Raw genomic sequence first — 18,559 nt, 5'->3', positions numbered from 1 at the left:
TCATCTACTGTAACGTCCCCAAGCTCAACAAAGACCACAGTGTACAACATGTGTTACATCAGTTCGTTCATGCATCCACATGACTTAAATGATCAAAGCCTAGCATGACTCATGTGTATTCTGTTGGGTAAGTCTGTGAGGGCAAAATGTAGAGTGTGTTTTTAACTAGGGGTCAGCCCACTGGACCTTTATGTTCAGGAAGTCATTTGCTGTTTGTGTTGCTTTGCCAAACATGAACTACACTCATTCTCTTCATCTAGCACGTTTAAACCTCACCACATCTTCATCTTATCAGTATGTGAACCAAGCCCTACATATGCCTGACTTGTCACAGTGAATTGCACAAATTTCGAGGTGGAGCAAAGGCTTGAATATAAACACACAGACACACACATACAATGATTATGAGAACGTGGGTGTGGCCAGGCTCAAGACAAAGCATTCAGCAAAGGCATAATATAAGAGCTCAGAAGGAGAACTGTGCAAACTGAGGCAGAGGAAATGGCGGCGCAGCCAGTCAGCGTGCTTATCACAGGAGCCAACCGAGGCCTGGGCCTGGAGATGGTTAAGCAAATGCTGGAGGCCCCCCATCCAGTGAGAAAGCTGTTTGCCTGTTGCAGGGACCCCGATGGACCCAGGGCTGAGGTGAGAGTCTTCACTTCCTCTGTGTCTCATTGAGCTCCTCAACAAATGAGTGTATTTCTACTCCCTAAATTATGGACAGAAAAACTTGACATTAACAAAAAATGATTTTGCCAACCACAAAGTTGCAGTGATTGATGCAGCTGAGTAGAAGCAAGAATCATATGTAGATAAAAGTGAGTCCATGTGATGAACTGTGTGCTGGATTCGTCTTCTGAATTCTGAACTTGTCTTCTCTGTGTATTTACAGGCCTTGCAAACGCTGGCAAAGAAGCATCCTAACATCATCTCCATCATGCGACTGGGTACAAGATGTTATACGCGCATGCACTGGCCTTGCCTCTGTGAATAGCCCTTGTGATATTTATCTGCTGTTGACCACCTTTCTTTCTCTCTCTGTCAGACGCCACTGACCTTTGTAGCATAAAACAGTGCGCCCAGCAGGTGGGCTCTCTGGTTGGGAGGGGGGGTCTCAATCTGCTGGTTAACAACGCAGGGTTCCTGGCCAAAGGCACCCTGCAGGAATCCAGTCCTGAGGACATGCAGAATAGCTTCAACACCAATGTCATGGGCCCTATGATCATCATTAAGGTAAAGGAGAGGAAGATCAAGTGTCATGTCTGAAACACAGCATTTTTTAAATTTAAAAGAAGGAAATCGGGTGGTGCCATCCTGCTGCATATTGTTTTCTGTTTCCTCTTGCTGACTTTCTTGCTGGTGGTCATCTTTAGGAGCTCCTGCCTCACCTTCGTGCAGCAGCGACGGCCAGTAAGATGCCTGGGATGTCCAGCAGAAAGGCAGCCGTCATCGGCATCTCCTCACTTCTGGGTTCGATAGAAGCTTTGAAAGAGTCATACTCCTTCTTCCCTGCCGCCTCCTACCGCATCAGCAAGGTAACACTGTGACCTGCTACTAAAAGGCTTCATCTTACATTCATGGAGTGGAACTGTTCACCTCAATTTCTCTGCCGTTGTTCATTTTGTTCTGTCACATCCTCCCTCTCTTCTCCTCTCAGGCAGGTCTGAACATGCTGACAATGTGTGCTGCAGAGGAGCTGAAGAAGGATGAGATCCTGTTTTCTGTGCTGCACCCTGGCTGGGTGCGCACTGACATGGGTGGAGAGGAGGTGAGTCAGCAGTTTTCACCTCACCAATCTAGTCATAGAGGACACAATGAAACAATATAGAGGAAACAGAGGAATCAGCTCTGAATGATGGTTTACTTTATTCATTGAGAAGCACAATATTAACATCATGTTATATGATTTCACATTACTCACATCATAGTTTTGAGTGCTAATGTACTCATTGGGTGGTTTCTGAAAATAGCAAAGAAACAACTACAGGAGTTATTAGTAGTAGACGACAGACAACTTTTTACAATGTAGGCTTAATTTGCATTGCAGGATTTAGGTTGTGTGTTCACACTCCCAATGCGTCCAATATCTGACACCAGCCTGAACAAGTGACCTTTATTAATCCAGAAGAACAATACCAAAGACAAGTTAGACAAATACTTGTGTTACGAAACACATAATGAACTTCAGCTCATTACTCACCATAATCGCATTCATAAAGCTATATTAAAGTTGTGTTTTACAGATTCAAATCCAATTCACCACCTAATCTTTGTGAAGTAACTTTGAGGGATGCTCATGCAGAAGTATAGACATTAAAGTTTAAGGCCACTTGGATTAAACTTGTCATCCAGTGTGTCATAGGTAAAATTGACATTTTACAACATTTAGCTTATTATTAGCTTATTATTTAGCTTATTATTATTAGCTTATTAGGCTTCAAACTAACTTATTCAGAGTTAGTTTGAAGCCTTTTAACTTTGCAATTTCTTGGCACTCACAATCTCTCTCTCACTCAAAAATCTCTTTTTATATATGCTTTGTATCAATGCATCATGTTAAACATTTCTGCTAAATATTACTGTCCCTGAAGTGAACTGGACCCACATGGTTGCAGCCGTCCTCCATGCTTCCACTTGCCAACACAGAGTGACATCAAAATCACATATGACAGTTTATATGAAAATAGTATGAACATTTTTACTGTTAACACTGACTGACTAACATTTCTGTGTCACAATTGAGGAAAAACATATTGCCTCTTAGTGTGAATGCACTGTGAACTGGTTTGTGGGTAGAAACATTTTATTTTTCTTAACTATGAGGATAACTGACCTCCTTCACGTTAACTGTGTGTTTCCGACCACCAGGGAGAGATTGATGCTCCGGAGAGTGTGCAGGGGATGCTGAGCGTGATGGCTTCTCTGACTGAGAAGCAGAACGGAGCCTTCCTGGATTATAAGGGCAAGACCATCCCCTGGTAGCTTTAAACATCCACTTTGTGCTTCATACACTGCATCAATCACTCAATGAACCCAAGTGAAATAAACCAATACTTGATATAATTACTTTGCTTGTATCGTGGTGATTTTACACACTAACATCATCTGCTTAAATCTGATTCACGTTTGGGTAATTTCTTACATTTTAAATTAACTCATGTCCTCAAAATCACCATGTCGCACTGTTCCACACGGCCACCTTGGCGGGGCAGATCTTAAGTGGGTTGGGGTTATTTCCATTGATGTTGGCTCCGGGGCAGAAGAAGGGGTACATCTTCTGAGTGAAGAAGTCGGTGAAGGTGTAGATGGGTGTCATGCTGATGGGGTTGGAGAAGGTCACCTCTCCGGTGTCGAAGTCCAGCTGTACCCTGACTCGGGTCAGCTCTCCCTCCAGATGCAGCGGGGTGCTGGGCCTCGTCATGGCCGAGTACTCACCCTCGTAGTGTGAGATCATCCAAAAGCCACCCTCAGGACAGCCCGAGATGCGGCCTTTCCTGTCTATGGACTCCTTGACCACCCCGAGCATCCAGTCCGCCTTGTCACCCACCTCCACCTCCCAGGCGTGGCGGCCCGAGGTGAAGCCCTCTGAGCCCAGCACGAACACAAAGTGGCCGAAACGTTCAGGATTATCCGGGAGCTTCTGGAGGGATCCACCGTTGCCGACACTGGTCAGGTCTGCGGAGAGGGACAACCAGGAGTAGGCAGTGTTGGGGTCCAGGGTGATAGGTGCTGAAAGGGAAGGACAAAAACAGACACGCCTGCATGATTAAAAACATATTGACAGCACACTGGTCCTCAGGGTCAAACTACAGATGACAAAATGAGACTTTACATGATAACAAACGTCACACACAAGAGCCAAGCGAGTGCTTACTGTACTGAACCAGCTCCACCATCTTCTCCCACACCTGGTACTTGATGGAACTGACATGCTTGGCCACATTTATAAGAGCACCAGACACTTTTCCTGGCTCCTTCTGTGGTATCTGTGCTCTGCGAGGAAAGAAATCACACCCAAGAATCAACCAATACTGAACAACTAGTGAGCTGAATCCGGTCTAAACAGTTGCAGAAGATTAGAAAATGTACCTTTTCTTTATGATGTTATAATTCTGAAATCAAAAGAGAGAGTGTTACAAACTGTCTGCACGTTCAGATGAATTCAGAGAGAAAAATGTAGAAAGAAAACCCTCTTACTTTAAGGAAGAGAGCATCACTGGAAGCAATCTCATTCTCGATGGCAATGATAGCGTGGGAGAAGGTGAGGATACCGCTGGTGATGCTCTCTGACTTCTTCTTCACCAGCTCTTTCTTCTCCTCGTCTTCCTGCTGCAGGGCACCCAGTCGAGCCGTCTCTTCCCTTTGCAGAAACTGCCGCAGCTGCTCAAACTCCTCTTTGATCTGCTTTTCTGTGGCCTGAGTCTGGTTCTAGCACACGTGGAAATGAGGGTCTGTTGTTGTGGTCTGTGGTGTACTTATCAGCCTCTGTTTATCTACATCCTCTCCTTGGGGATCCCCATAATTCAAAATGGGATAATTACCTTCAGTTAGATTTAACTCACCTGTGTACATCTTGAAAAGAGAGCGCCCCTGATAATTTGTAGATTAAATGTATTCCCTGGCCATAAAACAAAAAGAAAATCACCAAAACACCCTATTATGACCGTGCAGTTTCCTCATGTCCTGTATTTGCTATCTCTAAAAGCATCACTATGATATACCTGTTGGATTTAATCTCCTTTTCCGAGTTTTGCCACGATATCAGTCCAGTATCCCTTTAAAATATACTATATTATAGGGCTGCTCTAGTGCTCGAGTTTAGCAAACAATCCTGATACAAAAACCTTTAAGAGAGTTAGAGAAATTAAGAGTCAAATTGCTAACTTTGTGTTTTTATTTTTGAGGCAAACAGTAAATTACAAATACTGTAGCTCTGACCGCTCTGCCTTAAAACATTACGTCCCAATCTGAAAACAAACTAGGTGGCTCCCCTGACACCTTGGCCGATATGTTTACACACTAACAGTGCGTCGCTCAACTTCAGTCACAGTCACGGCAGCAGTCATGCTGGTCCTCTAGTGTTTAGTGAAATGCTGTGTTTATTGATACCTTGATGTGCACAGTTGTGTCATCACACTCCTGCTTGGCTTCATACAGGCTTCGCAGGTGTTTCTTCAGAGGAATCAGCTCCTGCTTCATCTCTGCCTGAAGGGTGAGGGTAGAGAAAGTGTCAAACAAGCGTGAGACAACATGCATCCTACAATCAAATATGGAAGCTGAAAATAATCCTGAGATGGGAAATGTAACTGATGTTCCTGACTTTGCACAGCTACTACTTTATCTGATGTGGAAAAAGTGCTTAAAAACAATGCGTTAAGCCTTGAGTGCATTTCCACTGATGATTGAAAACATGTAGTCTGTTTAAATAACAACAAACTGCAGCTACACAAGAACACATTACCTTCAGGTCCTGAGCTCCCTCTTCCAAGGGACACACTCGGTGTCCCTGGTGTTTCTTGGAGGTGTGACACACACAGCAGAGGACTTCAGAGTCATCCAGACAGAAGAGCTTGAGGACTTCCCCGTGTGTGATGCAGTTCACCTCCACCAGCCCTGCTTGCTCCCCCCCTGCTCCTGTCCCAGCTGTGGCCGTCTTGCGCTCCTGCTCCCTCAGGAAGGTGTCGGCCACGTTCTTCAGCGCCAGGCTGACCGTGGGCTCCGTCAGGGAGCACTTCCTCCTGCAGATGGGACACTCGCGCCGGGCCTTCTTCTTGTTCCAGAACTGCTGCAGACAGGCTCGGCAGAAGCTGTGGCTGCACTTGAGCACCACAGGGTCCTTGAAGATCTCGCAGCAGACGGGACAAGACAGCTCCTCTTCCAGCATAGAGCCTGACCGTGAGGAGACGGCCCGCGGTCGAAGGGCCGAAGCCACCTTGGGACTCTGGAAGAAGGAAAGTTTTCCAGGCTGAGAGGAAGCACGCGGGCGCAGCGCCATGGCAGGTTCCTGTTGGTGAGGGGCTGCTTTTATAGCTGTGGTTGTTTTGTTACAGAAAGTCCACTGTTACGAAGAAGACGTGCTGCTCTCTGAGTCCACAGAGTAACCTGGACCCAGTTTATGAGCAACCAGGGTTATAGATCAACAGGGACTTGAAGAACAGGTTTACTTCACTTCTAGTAAATAAAGGACATGTCATCACCCCTCATCTATGTAACAGGGCAGACTCCAGCTGAGCCAAAAGGCATGTTTTTCTTCTTCATAGAGAAATGCAAGAAAGTGAAAGGCAGTTTTTGGTCTATTTTTGAGTGAAAAGACCAGCAAATGCAGACAGTATAGGACATAGTTGATATTAGTCTAAGCATACTGTAAAAGAAGGTATGTAGTGTTGAAGTGGGGCAGAGTTCCCTTGATTTAAAACGTGAGGCCTGGAGGTGACCCCGCTGAGCTTCCCCAGTACTATCCAGTTTACCAAAGAGTATTTTATTACATTACCTCTGACGGCCTGCAGACACTCAAAGTGATTCTGTCACTGTCTAGTTTAAATGTCATGTATATTTCAGGAGGACACAAGAGTGAGAAGAAACACAAACACACACACCCGCCCAGCGATGGTTTCTGTGAATGTTGGAAAACACTCCAGCAGGTCACAGCACAGTGTTGTATAACCTGAATGTATTCCCAGTGTTGTGTTTAGGAAAAGACCAAACAGAAGGAGAAAAAAAAACTGCCATGTTGATGTTATTATTGCATTATAATTGGACATTGACAACAGTGTAATACAAAGCCATCAAAATAACGTGTTCTTCTCAGTGTTACAGTGTTCTAGCATCAGTTTCATTACATAACCAATTTATATATTCATTAACTCTGAAGAAGGAAACAAAACTACAAAATAGCTTCATATAGGTGAATAGACTGAAGAGGTTAACACCACAAAAAGTTTTTTAAGACACGTGTTTACCTACGCTGAGTGGTCGGTGCAGCATTGCCTGTTTTTTTTTCCTCTCTCTTAACAACAGAAGTCGCTGCGACACGCAATGGAAGAAGTTTGGTATCATTCTGCTCCCAATGACAGGATACTTGATTTTTCAGCACTGTGCACCAGAATGCATACTTCTAACAAAACAAAACGTATAAAATGCATGAAATGAAAGGCATTTTGTTCTTTACAGATTCCTTTTCTACACAACTACTCCGTCTCATGACTCTCTCTTCTTTAATACTGCCTTCTGTAATGCTTCAAAACAATAAAGTAGTCGCAACGCAACATCAAAAGTCTTCATCTGTTACACAAACCTGGTTTTAAAATAGACGTCACATCACTTTATATAAAAAACACTAGCTATAAAAAAATAAGTCAACACAATCCACAAACCTGGAAACCGACTTCTCCTTCTCATCTAATGACCTTCATTTAAAAAAGGTGCATTAATTTTCTGTAACACTGTCAAATGTATGAAAGTAAGACTGGAACGTGCTGCAGTTCATTACAGCATGGAGTGTGTTAACGGTGAACAAACACCACTGATCTTTAACTCAGTGAGCTACACTTTACTTTTTTTTGCAACTACAAGTTTTTCTTTTACCAAAAAAAAGAACATAAAACCAGCAGAATTCATTATGAAGATAAAAATATAACAGCACATGCTTGTAAAACTGATCCAGAAACAGTAACATCGAGTGGTTCAGGACGACACTGTCACTCAGGGGGGCCAATGCCAGTAACTGTGTCGCTCACCAGGTGAGGTGCAGTGCAGTCTCTGTTCACTTCTGTTGTTGGTTTTCAGCGCAGTGCAACACAGAGCAATGTGGGGGGAAAAAATATCACATTTTCTTTTTTTTTTTGCTAAGTGTCAAAGATTTACTTTGTGTTAGCTGCTGTCTTTCATTTCTCCCATATTAAGAGACTTGAGCTGTACTTGATCCACTGCCATCAACTACAACAACGACATGCGAGGGGGGGGGGGGTCATGTGACACAGCCAAAAGGGTGAATGCTCATCAGCGTGCTTGTAGTTTCTGGAAAATGCCGGAAGACAAATAAAAGCACTTGGGAAGTCATCACAGTCACCTTCCTCTCCCGTTAACTCGCATCATCCTCTTTGTCTAGGCGGAGTCTCCCACAAAGGGCTCTACATTTAAAATAGTAGGAGTATACACTGGAATAAAAACAAACTCATGACGGTAGTGTTGTGTTTCCTAGTAGTGCTGAATGTTGTGGGTGTCGCTGCACACACAGGCTGTTCTGCTCCGTTAGTTTCCATGGTTACACTCGCCCGACCTTAGCGTCGCCGATGGCACCCCAGACGTCGAAAACAAACTCATCTGGGAAGGCGAAGTCTCCCAGGGTTTCATCTAAAGCCTCAGCAAACTCGTCCGGGTTCTTCTTGTCCTTTCCCAGCTCCACCATGGTGGCCGCTGAAGAGACGGAGGGAGGTCAGAGAACATTTAGTGAACACAAAACAGGAAGTGACACAACGGACACCTTTAACAACCAACGCACATACCCAGCTCGCTGTCTCTGATGCCCATGTAGCTCTCAAGCAGGTCATCCACCTTCTCGATGGCCTTTTCCTCAAACGCAGAAGGCTGGAGAGAAATCCAACACTCAGACTCTTTTCCATTTTCCAAACAATATAGGAGCATGTTATTAGTCCACAAGTGTTGTAAAGACACTCACCAGCTCCTCCACAGTAGCAGGACCTTTAGAGCGCAGTCGCAGAGTCCCTCTGCCGGTCCCCAGCTGCACCCCCGATGCAGACCTGGACCCTCCAGACCGCTGGCTGATCATATCTACACACAATGATTAAACAGAGATCCCTAAAAACTTTGCACACACCTAAAAATCCTGATTTCCAACTGTTATTCTCCAGCTTTTCCAGTGCTGAACACCACCTCCTGGTACACTTCTTACCCCACAAGACCTCCTTTTTAGACAAACTCAATGTCAGTTTGCTCTCACTGCCCGTTTCTGATGATTAGTGCTTCAGCTATGAGTCAGTAAATACAGTTTGTTTGGACGTGTATGATCCTGTTTCACTTCCTAACTGAAGAAAATGGACCCAAAGTGAACTCAAACAGCTTAATATGCCACACTATGCTTAATATGTGCTGCAAGGGCACTTGTTTCATTAAGTCAGGCTTGTGTCTATTCATTTTATGAAATAAGATTTTATTATCAACTACAAATGTGGGAGCAACACTGTGAACCACAATACAGTGTAAAAAACATGTAGTACAGCGACTGAAACTTAATTACTGCTTTCATAGCCACATGTGACAATAAGTCGGTGTGTGCTGAGTTATCATCAAGAGAAAGCAGAAGAAGAAGAAGTTGAGGAGCATGTTTGCTCGTCTGAGATTGTGGAACTAAAACTGACAAATATCACAATTAAGCCCGTCTCTCAGATGACTCCACACCTACCAAAGGCCTTGAGAGGCTCCACCAGCTTGATGGTGAACTCCTTCCCTTTGGGCAGCTCCTTCAGCATCTTGGCAACCTCATAGTGTCGACAGCCAATCAGGCGATGGCCATTGATGGACTCGATCATATCGCCCACGTTGATGACCTGGATCTGGTGGATGACGCTCCCCTCGCGGATTCTCTGAAAACAACGAAACACAAGTAAATAATGCAAAACTGTGCAGCAATTATTCCCTAACATAGTTCCTGTGGGTCCTTCAGACAAAAGAAATCAATTTTCTTCGTCATTTTAACATTTCCCACCTTGATGAAGGCATAGCCAGCTCCATTATCAGTGATGGTCAACCCTAGTGCATCCTCTCCTTTGAACACCTCGATTTCCTTCCGCTGTCCTTTAATGTGGGCAAAAATAAAGTCCTCTAGTCCAATCTGACCTCCCAACAGTTTATCCATGTCCACCTTGTGAGTGTTCAGTGTGCAAAACATAACCTGTGGAAGGACACATCAATCAAGTAAGATTTACCGTAGTGCTTTCCCCCCTGGTGATGTGAAGCAAACCTACTCATCCTCACACTCATCACGATCAGCAGAATGACTCACCTCAGACGGTGGTATCCCGAAGGCCTCACCAATCTTGGCATAGAGCTCCCGCACGTTGCTGAAGCCCTCGATACGGCCTGTGGGGCTGCCGTGAGCGAGCTGCGTGTGGAAGATGAGGCGAGGTCGCATGCTGCTGGGTGGAGGAGGCAGACCTTCAGAGGTGGCACCTTCCCCCAGCCCGACAACACCTCCATCCAGGCCATCCATGCCTGCCACATTGAGACCCGCGCGGATAGGCTCCGCTTCCTCGTTCTCGACCAACGGGGACGCCTTCTTCCGTCTTCCCAAACCCAGAGGCATAGTAGTCCTGCAGGGAGAGCAGAGGGAAGGGAGGGGAGGGGAGGAGGCTGCTTCTGGGGAGTTATGCTACGGTCCAGGCCAACATACACCTGTTCAGCCAAATCAGCTACAGGTCTGTTGGAGGTTTACGTCACAGTGGTTGTATGGTCCTCCAGAACAGCTTGAAAGCTGTCTTAACCAGGTGCTGTATGGATTTACAAATCCACACATTAGAGCAGTTTACATAGCTGGATCTGTCAAGTCCAGCAGCCTGCAGTGGGTGGTCTTCAGCTGTAAGACAGAGACAGAAACTCTTTAATTTACCAAAGCAGTGACACCTCCATTATACCAGCAGAGCCATTACATCTCAAAGGAGTATATAGTGTTGGTTATCATTAAAGACATGTTTCAATGACTCCTATCTGCCGTTATACCTCGGACAGTCAGGACTTCAGATAGAGCTAATGTTAGCTGCTAGCTGTGAGGCACATATTCCTAATATCTTTCACTTCTAACAACACAAACACTGACAACTCTCAGGTAGCTAGCAACTTAGCATGTTGCTACTAATAACGGAAGCTAGTTAAATCAGTGACTGTTAATCCCCCTCGGTAATAAATTAACAGCTGAGGTTAGTTAGCTAGCCTCACCATGATCGCTGACTGAACAGAAGGGAGTAAACATGGCAGGCCAGTCATTCTTACCGGAGCAGGAGTTTTAGCTAACTGCCGTTAGCTCTTCCTGCTAGCTTAGCCTGCTAACAGTGCTGCTCTGAGTTGTCAAACAATAAGGTTACGCTTGCAGAGAAAGTCCAGTATCTTTTGCGGATCTGCTCCTGACAGGTTGACCTGGTCGGGGCAGATTGTGGGGTAAGTACAGTATCTGTGTGTCGGTATGCTGCTGTAGATTTAGCTCTCAGCCAGCCCAGCAGGGGTGGAACAATGACGCCTTCAGGTTTCCTCGTACACCCCAACTTCCCAGTGGAACAATTGTTCTAAAGTGTGTACTTCGTGTTTCAGCAAAACGATAAAGAGGGGGAAATATGAGTCATGAGTACTGTTTTACGTTACTTTTCAATTAATTAGAGGAGCTTTTTCACCCGTTTTACCAGGTGTTGGTCAACAGTTACAAGTATTATCATTAACTACATTAGAGGCATAAACCGCGGAGTAAGAACCTCTCCTGTCAATTTTGAAAGTTCTATTTTTAAACATGTTCACATTAGCATGTAATGCCTGCATTAACACTTGATAGAGTTGATGCTTGCCAAGACAGCGTTGATAGTTGTGAGTCTGCAATGCCCTCTGGTCGTCTCGGTGCGTCACTACACCTCTATCTACTGTAAGAGTTTTATTTTGAAGGTTGGAACCGGAAGTATTACTATGTTATATGTGTTAGAAATGACGTTACTCACTGTGGCCAGTAGAGGGAAAGAAAGAAAATAATGATTTTACTGTAAGGTAATCAGCGAGTTAGTGCATATCACAACTGTTGGAATCTATTTTTCATCAAAGAGAAAAACGATACGAGGTTTATTATATATAACCTGCTGTATTTCTCTCTTCTCGTACGTCTATTTAGTTTTGACAAAGTCATGCGTGTAGTTACAATCACGGGCTTTCCGGTCCTCTGGTGGCCGAAGTGAGTAATTACAACGACACTAGTGTAAAGTGAGACACAATAGCATAGCGATACTTCCGGTTAAACCTTCAAAATAATATAAAAAGCAGAATGCATGTAGTAACTCACCGTGTCCACTAGAGGGCAGTGTATAAACACGACTGTTGTAAACACAGCTACTAATGTACCTTGCAAAAGAAGACGCTTAAATTTCAATTAATTTGTTATTTGGAAATGGCAAAGGAAGTGCTCTTCTTGTAAAAGATAAAACAGACAAATATGATATATTTTTAAAGCTTTGTTCACGTTGTATAAGTTAAGTAAAGATATATGTCACCATCTCTGTTGTTAGGAAATTGTCCAATGAGGTCGGAGGGTTGGAGATAGGTGGGATGGTCTGCACAAATTGCGGACAGCAAAGTGTACATTATTAATATAGATATTGCTTCAAACGTAACTAGTAATAAACATGATGATAACCAGTATGCATTACTCTTTAATCATAATATTGTATTGTACTAGTGTTGCTGTTTGTAATAATCACAATAATTCAAGTTAAACGTCGTCGTTTTCGGTAGAGATATTTCACCCACCGTTTACTTGATATTGTTCAAATGTTGATGTTGAGCGTACACTACAGCAGATGGGTGAAAATATGTTGTTAAAAGGCATCACATTTTGATATAAGACTATGTTGCATACAACACAGACAAAGTTAATTAACTTTCAATCTCACCCTTATGCAACTTAAGTTTAAATATATATATATTGTAGACATGAAGAAAAACTGACATTTTTTCTTGAATCTTCTACTGTCAAATCTTTTCTCTAGATAGTAAGTAAGAGAAGTCTAACAAGCTGACCACCATGAAATTTGCTCTATTAATAGAATAATCACTTTTAATGGCCTTTGTTGTATTGTTAGTTCTGTTCAACATCCTTTTCATATTATTTCAGCTTTTATGTTTCATTATTGGTACGTCAGACTCTTCAAATGTGTTTACTGATCCATAAAGACAAACAGTGTATTGATTAAGGTCTACTGTGGAGACACATTTCAGGCATTTAAATTAAATTTGCTAAGATGTCCTCAATAACTAAAACATGTAGGCCACAATTGTTTTGCCACTATCTTTTAATGTGGAAATGCAAGTCATCACAGCATAGGAAAGATCTCTTAAACATTATCAATTCATAAAAGCTTTGTTGTTAAAAATCAAAATATCTTGAATCCCAACCTGAGGAATTTCAAAACAACGTGAACAAAAAAGGGAAAATGTTTGCAAGTTACACTTAAGAGAGATTACACATCTCTACATTCATGTTAAACCACGTTTGTGTCAATTAGAAACTCAAAACTCCAGCAGGCAACACCAAAACTAATAAAATGTGAAAGTGAACCAACTGATTTACTAACGTCCATCATCCCTACAGACAAAGGTGCACGGGGCCAAATGTGACAGAGTTCAATAGTTTTTTTGAGACTACGTACTTCCAGATTCTGTACATCTTGGAGCGAATTCTGTCGGGTACGACATGATATGTGAGAATAATCGAACAAAAATATATTCTGCAGGCCTTGAAGTCACATCTCAGTCTCTGCAATATTTAGCCTGATGCACCAGGTTTATACCATGAATATAAAATAAAACAACTGGCTTCAGATTAAATAAGCAGTTGAATCGACCGGAGAGTCGCATCAGACGAGGAGGAAGAGAAGTATCACACACACTGTACGCTGGGCGTCCTCACAGGGTACGAATGAAGTAAATAGCTTTAAGGTTTTAGTAGTTTGTCAGTCACACATGACAGGACACACACATGCTCTCAACGTAGACACACACACATATTATAATTACATAAGGACAATTATTTGGCACAAAAAGTCTTCCCACAAACATGTTATGTAAGTAATAAGCTCCCAGACAAACAAGATATTGTAAAAGTAAACATTTTGCAAGATGTGCCTTCTTAAACATCAGAGATTTTATTTCTCTTCTGATCCCTAAACTCAGATATGTAACTTCATGTCTCTTCCTACCGGCCCGCTGTGACTATGAGTGTAGACGAAACACTGAATTGACAAAGAAAAGTGTTTTTCTCGTTGATCGGTGCTGATCAGCTTCATAAAGTCAGTATTTGTGGATCTGGATCAGTGCACATCCCTGTTTCTCAGGGTCCACGCTCTGTGTTTCAGCCTCGATTTGATCTGTCGGCAACCAGAATCACGTCCTGGTGAGTAATGTAGTTGCAGCTACGTTCGAGCATGCATCACTGCACCTGAGGTATTGTTAATTAGCTGGCTGCGTGCTACTCCCAAAAATCCTCATTTACTAAATTACATTTTCAAGTGGTGCAAAACCCCCCCCAAAACACTGGTTTCTCCTTCTTGCAGCCAAACCATCACTTCCCACCTTGCACGGTTATCTATCTATATACACATTATATACTTTCTATTTACTTTTCCTCCATGAATGTGTGGCAAGCCGTTACTTAACACTGTTACTCAAACGAAAACGTGAAGTCAGCTGCTCTGTCAGCCTGACGCTCATTAAACTGACTGCACACTGGGTAAGAATATGGATTTGGTGTTCAGATGGTCAAATTAAACTTCAGCTGGAAACCAAATCTGCCCTGAGCCTCAATCGTCACAGGAAATGTTGACTTAAACTTTTTGTCATTTCAGGTCACGGCGGAAGGACCTGCTTGAGTGCATCTCGAGTGCTTTGGCCCAGTTTATCGGGGAACTTTACTGTGAAGTCTAAGATCATGTCCCCCCTCTTTTCAGGACACTTGGAGAGAGGGAGCCCTTCACCGGCGATGCGCTTTTTCATTCCCGGTTTGACAACGTCTCTGGAGGTCACAGTGATGGTCCGGCCATCCAGGGTCGGGGCGTTGACTGTGCATCCACACAGCGCCTGGAGGGAGGACGGAAAACACAGTGAGTACACAGCCTCTCATGTTCAGCTAAACAGCATCTTTTATTTTGTGACGTCAGGGCTCACTTACGTCTCTGAGTGATATTTTTGCGGGATAAATTATATCCGAGCCCTCTCTCCTGAACACCGGGTGGGGCTTATCTTTAACTACGAACACCACGTCTGCAGGAATGTTGGCGGGAGTTTCATCTCCCTCCTTGGGAAAGGTGATTTTTGTCCCCTCCTTCCAGCCGCGCTTGATGTCCACTGATAAGATCTTGTCCTCGTTCCGCATGGTGCAGCCGTCCGGGTTCAGTCTCTTGCGGGAAATCTTCATCTTTTTGGTGCAACCGGAGAAGACCTCCTCCAGGCTCACCTTCAGCTCGTGCACCACGGGCGGGTCCTTCTTCTTCTCGTGCGCCCTGTGATGGCCTCCTGGGTGGGATTTAAAGGACCTGTGAAACCCGCCCATGCCGCCCATTCTCCCCATGCCGAATGCTCCAAAGGGGTCGTTGATGTCCATGTCGTCCTCCCCATTTTGAGGGAAGAAATGGTCGAAGGGGCTGCGGCCACCGAAGAACTCGGCGAACATTGCATGAGGGTCTCCGTGGAAGGTGTAGTTGTAGGTTGAACCGCTGTGTCCTCCACCTCCACAACCAGTTGAACCCTTTAATCCTAAAGAGGAAGAAGACGTGGACAAATATTCAGAGCACAGAAGGGAATACAGTTTAATTGATGTACAAACATGAAGATATCAATATCCACATATAAGTAACAAGAAACTGCATGTCAGATGAGGGTTTGAGACCGTGTCACCAATTCTCTAATAACCAGATTCAGATTATTTAGATATCAGATGACATCAGGTTATCAGGCCTTTTAAACTCTTAAATCTCCAGTAGAAAATAAGTATCTGCAGACAGAGAATTATCATAATCACTGAAGCTTTTAGCTTAGCGAATAATGATAATAATGAAAGTGGAAAAAAGTGAATAGATTGATCAATTTTTGTCATCAGTCAAGTAAAAACACCAAAACATTGCTGGTTTCAAGTTAGAACTTAACAAATGCTCATATTAACGCGCTCACCTATGTTTAATTTTTCCTGTAAATTATTAATCTCCACAAAAATCCAGAGAATAATCTGAGGATGAAAGTATTCATTAGCTGCAGACTAATAATGATCATGCTGCTCTAGTTCGTGTATAAATGCAGCTTTTTAAGGCCTAAAAGTCAGATTTTGTCTCTGTCCCTGCATCATAACAATATAGATAGTAACATCACAGCCTAAAGGCACGTGTGCATGTTTTTAAACTGGTTAAACCACAATTATCATTCCAGTGTCAGACTGGCAGGACAGGCAAGAACTCGCTGTTTCCAGTAAGTTCTCCGGCTGAACCTATTGTGCGCACACACACTCTCTCATATTCATTGTCTGGTTATTGGTGTGTAGAAAGATGCCAGAAACAGCAATGACCGGTTAGGAGGATGCATCAACTACATCTTGACAGAACCAGAAAGTGCAAAATGCTGCAATATTACAGCAACATCAGGAGCTGCATGAAAAAAAAAGTACAAACTGCAAAAAACACATGCAAGTTGAGGGGAAGAGGAGTTCAGTTACCTTCTTCTCCAAAGCGATCATAAATGTCCTTTTTCTTGGCATCACTGAGGACATCATAGGCTTCAGCAATCTCCTTGAATTTGTCTTCTGCTCCGGGAGACTTGTTCTTGTCAGGATGATAGCGCAGGGCCTGTTTTCTGTACGCCTTTTTTATCTCATCTTCGGAGGCACCTTTGGCTATTCCGAGCACTTTATAGTAATCTTTCCCCATTACAATGACTTCTGGTCTCTTCTTCCACTTCATAAAGACATGTCGCGCAGATACGTCAGTTTCACAGCCAGCATGTCCCGTGTGCGGGCCAGGTTAAGAGGCTCCGCCGCCGCCGCCGCCGCCGTCACTGCTGCGGACGATAGCTTGCTAGCTAACTGTCAAGGTTAGCTTCCCTCACTTGTCACAGTCCGTTGACAACTTTCTACTCTTCACTGACACAAGCAGAAAATGTGTCATTTAACTTAAACCACGCAACTTAAAACAACGTGTACATGCAGGAGCGTCCGTGTGTTGCCGCCGAGCTGAAAACCGTGCGAGGAAACTTCTGGAAGAAGCTGATGCAGCTGATGTGTGTCATCATTACCGAGCCGAGAGGATTCACTCCCAACAACTTCCGGTTTCGCTTGAGCCGCAGCAAACGCCAAAAAGCGGACAGATCTGACTTTAAATGAAAAGGCAGAGACACATACACTGTTGTATGTGAACAGCAGCTGTTCCAAGTGAAATTGGTCTTGCTTGGGTTTCTGGAATAAGTCAATTACTTTTTGCATCATCCATAGGCCCTTTTGGTCTTTTTTTTTATTTGAGTACACATGCGCAGGCATCAAATCATTAATACATGTTTGGGATTCTTTATAGTATATATTTATTTACAGTTTTCTTTTTTTTTTATTTAGCTGGCAGCTGGCAGTTTATGAGGTACACCTAGCTAAAATGATCACATTCCCATACAACAGCCCTGCAGTAAATCCTACCTTCATGAAGGTTATATTGCAAACACCTCTGGCAACTGTGTGTATGTTGTAAGTAATTTGACTCTAGCTCTCAGTACATTTACACAGCGACAAGATCAAGTACACTGGAGGAAATATAGACGGATGACAACAAAGCTAAACAGAGATTAGCAAACAAACATACAGCTATTATGTACAAGCAAGTAGGTATGAAAATAGATATATACACAACAACAGTGGACAAGAACCAGACAGACCAGTGCAAGGTGTGCAGGAATAAATATTGTGGCTAATGTAATAGTTAATATATATACAGAGGTAGTTCATTGATATACAGAATATACAATCTGTTTAGTAAATGGATTTTCAGCGATCCTTGTGTCTAGTTGTTCACTGGTTGTAAAATGCTCTGTAGCGCCTACCAGAGGGGACAAGTTGAAATAAGTTATGTCCAGAGTGTTTGGGCTCTGCAACGATTTCACCATCCTGTTTCCTGGCTCAAGAGGTGTACAAGTGCTGCAGTTGGCAATTATCTTCTATTTAATCAGACCTACACACTCCAAAATTTGCATGTGGTAAAAATCAAAAGCTTTCTGACACAGATTCAACAAAAAGCTTCAGAGACGTACAAGTGTTGCTGTCACTGTGTCCTCCAGCTGCAGTTCACAGAAAGGAAAACAAAGGCTCAGTTTAATTGATGAAGTAACAGTATATGAATCTAAATTTTTTTTATCCTCATTGCATGCCATTCAAATTTTAAAAAAGTATTCCCAAAGCAAATTAAGAGATTAGAGTCATTATGGAAGATAGCACATTTACAAAAGTCCTCCCAAACTTCTTCTTTTAATGTCAAATCTTCAATTACATTAAAAATAAATGGTATTTTGATGTATCTTCGGGTAACTCATAAATATATTGTAAATAATGTGATAATGTAAACATGATGTTCCTCTTATCACGACGCTCTGAGTATCAGTGATCCCATAGAGTCCAATGTTATAGCATTCATCTCACCTCAGATTTAAGTGTTACCATCTTTGGAAAAGAAGTAGGTCCAGTTCAGCATGTACTTGAGATTGTTTTTCCCCATTTCTTGTTGTCATCAGAATAAGAAAGGATTAGGTTTGACACAGGGGTTTTTCTAATACAAGC

General features: G+C 43.2%; 4 protein-coding genes across 4 annotated transcripts; 1 reads left to right on the top strand and 3 right to left on the bottom strand.

The window, feature by feature from the left end:
* Positions 1–452: 452 nt before the first annotated feature.
* Positions 453–3,051, top strand: LOC139300289 (C-signal-like). The gene is made up of 6 exons (XM_070923328.1): positions 453–645; positions 893–947; positions 1,046–1,233; positions 1,374–1,535; positions 1,658–1,768; positions 2,869–3,051. Exons 1-6 carry the CDS (start codon positions 502–504, stop codon positions 2,980–2,982), a joined length of 774 nt encoding a protein of 257 aa, XP_070779429.1. The 5' UTR covers positions 453–501; the 3' UTR covers positions 2,983–3,051.
* LOC139300288 (E3 ubiquitin-protein ligase TRIM39-like) lies at positions 1,850–6,092 on the bottom strand. The gene is made up of 6 exons (XM_070923327.1): positions 5,462–6,092; positions 5,110–5,205; positions 4,198–4,428; positions 4,090–4,112; positions 3,875–3,993; positions 1,850–3,729 (listed from the first exon to the last, which is right to left on the bottom strand). Exons 1-6 carry the CDS (start codon positions 5,993–5,995, stop codon positions 3,170–3,172), a joined length of 1,563 nt encoding a protein of 520 aa, XP_070779428.1. The 5' UTR covers positions 5,996–6,092; the 3' UTR covers positions 1,850–3,169.
* A 1,518-nt stretch (positions 6,093–7,610) lies between these two features.
* On the bottom strand, positions 7,611–10,397 carry gipc1 (GIPC PDZ domain containing family, member 1). Its single transcript, XM_070923384.1, has 6 exons — positions 10,022–10,397; positions 9,725–9,910; positions 9,422–9,602; positions 8,678–8,790; positions 8,505–8,586; positions 7,611–8,415 (listed from the first exon to the last, which is right to left on the bottom strand). The coding sequence occupies exons 1-6, from the start codon at positions 10,319–10,321 to the stop codon at positions 8,264–8,266; spliced, it is 1,014 nt and encodes a 337-aa protein (XP_070779485.1). The 5' UTR covers positions 10,322–10,397; the 3' UTR covers positions 7,611–8,263.
* A 2,640-nt stretch (positions 10,398–13,037) lies between these two features.
* dnajb1a (DnaJ heat shock protein family (Hsp40) member B1a) lies at positions 13,038–16,676 on the bottom strand. Its single transcript, XM_070923329.1, has 3 exons — positions 16,463–16,676; positions 14,930–15,513; positions 13,038–14,838 (listed from the first exon to the last, which is right to left on the bottom strand). The coding sequence occupies exons 1-3, from the start codon at positions 16,671–16,673 to the stop codon at positions 14,608–14,610; spliced, it is 1,026 nt and encodes a 341-aa protein (XP_070779430.1). The 5' UTR covers positions 16,674–16,676; the 3' UTR covers positions 13,038–14,607.
* Positions 16,677–18,559: the final 1,883 nt, after the last annotated feature.

The sequence above is a fragment of the Enoplosus armatus genome, chromosome 17 (assembly GCF_043641665.1).
Source record: "Enoplosus armatus isolate fEnoArm2 chromosome 17, fEnoArm2.hap1, whole genome shotgun sequence".
Lineage (NCBI taxonomy): Eukaryota > Metazoa > Chordata > Actinopteri > Centrarchiformes > Enoplosidae > Enoplosus > Enoplosus armatus.
This window is presented reverse-complemented; position numbering and strand designations above follow the sequence as displayed.

Excerpts from the sequence above, each read along its gene's own strand:
- dnajb1a (XM_070923329.1), bottom strand. The coding sequence starts at position 16,673 with ATGGGGAAAGATTACTATAAAGTGCTCGGAATAGCCAAAGGTGCCTCC. Across the intron at positions 15,514-16,462 it reads TGATCGCTTTGGAGAAGAAG|GATTAAAGGGTTCAACTGGT; the intron begins GTAACTGAACTC and ends CTTCCTCTTTAG. Across the intron at positions 14,839-14,929 it reads CAAAAATATCACTCAGAGAC|GCGCTGTGTGGATGCACAGT; the intron begins GTAAGTGAGCCC and ends TCCTCCCTCCAG.
- gipc1 (XM_070923384.1), bottom strand. The coding sequence starts at position 10,321 with ATGCCTCTGGGTTTGGGAAGACGGAAGAAGGCGTCCCCGTTGGTCGAG. Across the intron at positions 8,791-9,421 it reads GGAGCCTCTCAAGGCCTTTG|ATATGATCAGCCAGCGGTCT; the intron begins GTAGGTGTGGAG and ends CATTGTGTGTAG. Across the intron at positions 8,587-8,677 it reads CTGCTACTGTGGAGGAGCTG|CCTTCTGCGTTTGAGGAAAA; the intron begins GTGAGTGTCTTT and ends ATTTCTCTCCAG.
- LOC139300289 (XM_070923328.1), top strand. The coding sequence starts at position 502 with ATGGCGGCGCAGCCAGTCAGCGTGCTTATCACAGGAGCCAACCGAGGC. Across the intron at positions 1,234-1,373 it reads GCCCTATGATCATCATTAAG|GAGCTCCTGCCTCACCTTCG; the intron begins GTAAAGGAGAGG and ends GGTCATCTTTAG. Across the intron at positions 1,536-1,657 it reads CCTCCTACCGCATCAGCAAG|GCAGGTCTGAACATGCTGAC; the intron begins GTAACACTGTGA and ends TTCTCCTCTCAG.
- LOC139300288 (XM_070923327.1), bottom strand. The coding sequence starts at position 5,995 with ATGGCGCTGCGCCCGCGTGCTTCCTCTCAGCCTGGAAAACTTTCCTTC. Across the intron at positions 5,206-5,461 it reads AGGGAGCTCAGGACCTGAAG|GCAGAGATGAAGCAGGAGCT; the intron begins GTAATGTGTTCT and ends CTCACCCTTCAG. Across the intron at positions 3,730-3,874 it reads GGTGGAGCTGGTTCAGTACA|CACCTATCACCCTGGACCCC; the intron begins GTAAGCACTCGC and ends CTTCCCTTTCAG.